Source organism: Etheostoma spectabile, chromosome 14 (assembly GCF_008692095.1).
Source record: "Etheostoma spectabile isolate EspeVRDwgs_2016 chromosome 14, UIUC_Espe_1.0, whole genome shotgun sequence".
In the NCBI taxonomy this organism is placed as follows: Eukaryota; Metazoa; Chordata; class Actinopteri; order Perciformes; family Percidae; genus Etheostoma; species Etheostoma spectabile.
In genome coordinates, this window is record NC_045746.1 from 5,591,193 (window position 1) to 5,594,481 (window position 3,289).

A 3,289-nucleotide genomic window follows, 5' to 3' on the forward strand; every position below is an offset into this window, starting at 1 on the left:
ATAAAGTCAAATGTTCATGCCATTGGACCTTTCAAAATGTAAGCTTTTTACAATTTAAAAAAAATGCAATGTTAGTGTTAATTTGCATTGGTCAGGTTTGTCACCTCAATCATTCAACATGTACAAGCAATCCATCTTTCTCTGTCTCAAACACACATTTCGACACACACCTGTCATACCTGTTGGGGTGCTGCTGCGGAAGGAGGAGGAGGGGGTTATGGGGGGCGTGACGGGAGGCGTCAGGTTACCGCTGGTCTGGCGAGGAGGCGTGGCTGTGCTGTTCCTGGACACTCCACCAGTGATGGACAGGGACAGTTTGGGCGTAACCTTCTTCTTCATGGTCTCCTGCTCCCGGCGAGCCGCATCCGTCATGAACCTGTGATGGAACGGGGGGCCCTCTTCATCAATATCTCCCATGACAAGGCACAGACCCTGAATATAATTTTTACCAACAAACCTCCCATCTGATCTTCGGGGATGTCAACTTGAGCACCTTAAAAATGGAGGCACTGTACTGACCAAAGTAATTCCTGAGATCTTGGAACAGACCGACATGCCAGCTAGCCAATGGTATCATTACTCAAAAGAACAATGGTAAAAACTACAGATATATGACCCCAGTTCAGTTGTGATTAACACAAATTATACTTAACTTGATGTACTGTAGTTTGATTTATATTTTACTTTTGTTTATCCTTTTTTAACGTTCTATCGTGTTATTTGTTGCTATGATAAGAGCATTTAAGGTTTCATCTAATTATGGCTGATCTGTGCACTGGTGCTATGAGAGCGAAGTCTGAGGTTTGACAAGACATAATTGAGCTGCTGAATGAGCAGCTCATTTAACTATACAGTCATCGCGACATTGTACAGTAAACCCGAGTGACATTTACAACCTCGACACTTGAACAATTACCACAATAAACAAACCTAACTCTTTCTGTTTTACCGTTATCTTTCTCAAAGTTGCGTCTTGGGGTGATTTAATGAGCCATTAAGTGAGACGTGACACATCGGTTTACCACACAAAAACACACACATGCAAAATTCCTGAAAGGCCGCCTTTGGCTGTGCCGTTTGCAGTGCAGGGAATCAGGAGTGATTGTCTTGTGTGGTTTTCTGTGCTGGTCTGTGGATGAGTCACTGCTGTGACTATGGGAAGACATTCATTTGAGCTGCTCTCCGCAAGCCACATGTATGCACACTCACACACACACACACTTTTACTGGTGGAGCAATGCTACACTCAGAAGGACACCTCTGGCAGAGTGTGTGTGTATGTGTGTACCTGTTGATGTAGCTTAGGGCCAGATAAGTGGGCTGCTGTTGCTCCTGTTTCTCCAGGACCCGTGGATCTGTGTCTAGAAGAGAGAAGGAGACATTTAGATTAATCACTGCTCTCTGTGGAGGGAAAATGTTGCGTGAATACTCTTAGTATGTAGCTGACTCATACATCTATTCTTCCTGCCAGACTGGCTAATAGATTACTGGCTGTTTCTCACACACTGCGTTCTCTGTATTAGTCCATAATATGCTAGACCATGCAGATACATTTCAGATACTTTCATAAGTGGTACATTATTATGCCAACGCCAAGCCGTCTCTAATTTACTACGAATGCCTTTCCCAAAGTGACCAAAGGCTGATTAATCGTCTGAATCGTCTGAATGTGGCAAATTTGTCCGAGAGTGAAAAAAGTGGCTTGGAGGCTGTGATGAATGTACACAGTGTATTACTCAAAACACACACACGCCTTTTCCAGTTGAGTTGCAAAGTCAGTAACACTACAGTAGGCAACTTGCATTGCCTGAGGGAAGCAGTGTTAACTTCAAAGCCCCACCTCCCACCCCCTGGAAAACAGGAGCAAGTGTGTATGAAAACACTGCGGGTGGGTGCTTCTGTGAAGTACCAGTGCCATCAAGTGTTCAACGGGGGAACATTCAGAGGGTTCCACGCTAAACTAAAAACTAGTTTAAGCCATGGCGTGTGTGCGTGTGTGTGTGTGTGTGTGGGGGGGGGCATAATTGCAGCTTTATATGTAATGGCTAGCAGATGTATTGTAATTCAGATCTAAGAACTGGATCATCTCTGTGCAACAATTAACTACATACTCCTGGACACTTCCTCCAACTAATCCTGGGTGTGTGTTTGCGTGTTGCCCATCTTAGCCTTTTAGTTTTCAGGCTTCCACACCTCATAATTAAAAAAGAATGCAGACTTCCCACAGTGAGGGAGAACACCAAGGAGACCAGCAAACACAAAAACAACCTAGAAACCAGAGTCTTATACATTTGAGTATAGGTAAACACATTGAATATGCTAGGTGATGAAAAAGGATAGCAGGAGCATGCATCATTAAAAACACACTTTTTTGATTGATTTTTTTTTCATCAAGCGCACACGCACGCACGCACACACACACACACACACACACACACACACACACACACATATCTGAGGTGGTCCACAGAGGTGGTCTTTGAAAGTATTTTATAGCTGAGCCTTAATAATCCTACCTGCTGCTCAGATGTAGAGACCAGAGCTCTCTGCACACGCACACACACATAACGTGCTACACCATCTAAGGCTGAGTCACAAAACATGAAATTGAGAGCTAGCAGCACCCTGAAGTCTGGCTTCTTTAAAATCACTGAGTGTGACTATTTTTATAACTAGCCAAATATTTTTTTCTCTGTCATTATATTTGATATAAAGTGATGATGATATAATATAGATCACTACTGAGGTACTCTGGGGATATTTAAGGACAAGTTTTATCTATGTAACCAAAACTGTAATGCGTCTTTGAGCGTCTAGAAAAGCGGTAAAAAAAATGAATGTATCAATCAAGAAAAATGTATTAAGGGAATGTGTAATAGGGCTCAAAAGGCTAGGGCATGTAGGGCTCTTCACAGAGAGTACACGATTAATCAACTAATCATCCGTCTGCAATAATGAACCAGGAGGCCAACTTATATATGGTAGGATATGCTCAGAAAAAAAACACTGTAACAGTGGCAGCAAACTAAATGCCATTTAGGCAAATGTTTGACAGCCAGGTATAGAAGAACAAGAACCAGAAAAAGAAATGCCAGAGTCCCTACTTGGGATGTACAAGGAGTTCGAGTTTTTGCATCAAGATGAGGTAAGTGTGTACATGTGTGTGTAGAGAAGGGGGCAGGGTGTTAGTGGAAATGGAGTTAGCCAGGTGCAGAGAGAAAGCTGCAGTAAATGTTCACTGGCTTTATGACTTCCGCTCACCTAGCAGGACAGGAAGCTAATACACTGC

At 43.0% G+C, this 3,289-nt stretch overlaps 1 protein-coding gene across 1 annotated transcript in view; it reads right to left on the minus strand.

Annotated features, from left to right (window-relative positions):
* Positions 1–3,289, minus strand: part of jazf1a (JAZF zinc finger 1a) — a 15,818-nt gene that overhangs the window by 5,672 nt on the left and 6,857 nt on the right. The window contains exons 2-3 of the mRNA XM_032536166.1: positions 1,289–1,361; positions 180–376 (exon numbers count right to left, since the gene is read on the minus strand). Of these exons, the coding sequence (XP_032392057.1) occupies positions 180–376; positions 1,289–1,361 (270 nt within the window). The remainder of the gene's footprint in view (positions 1–179; positions 377–1,288; positions 1,362–3,289) is intronic.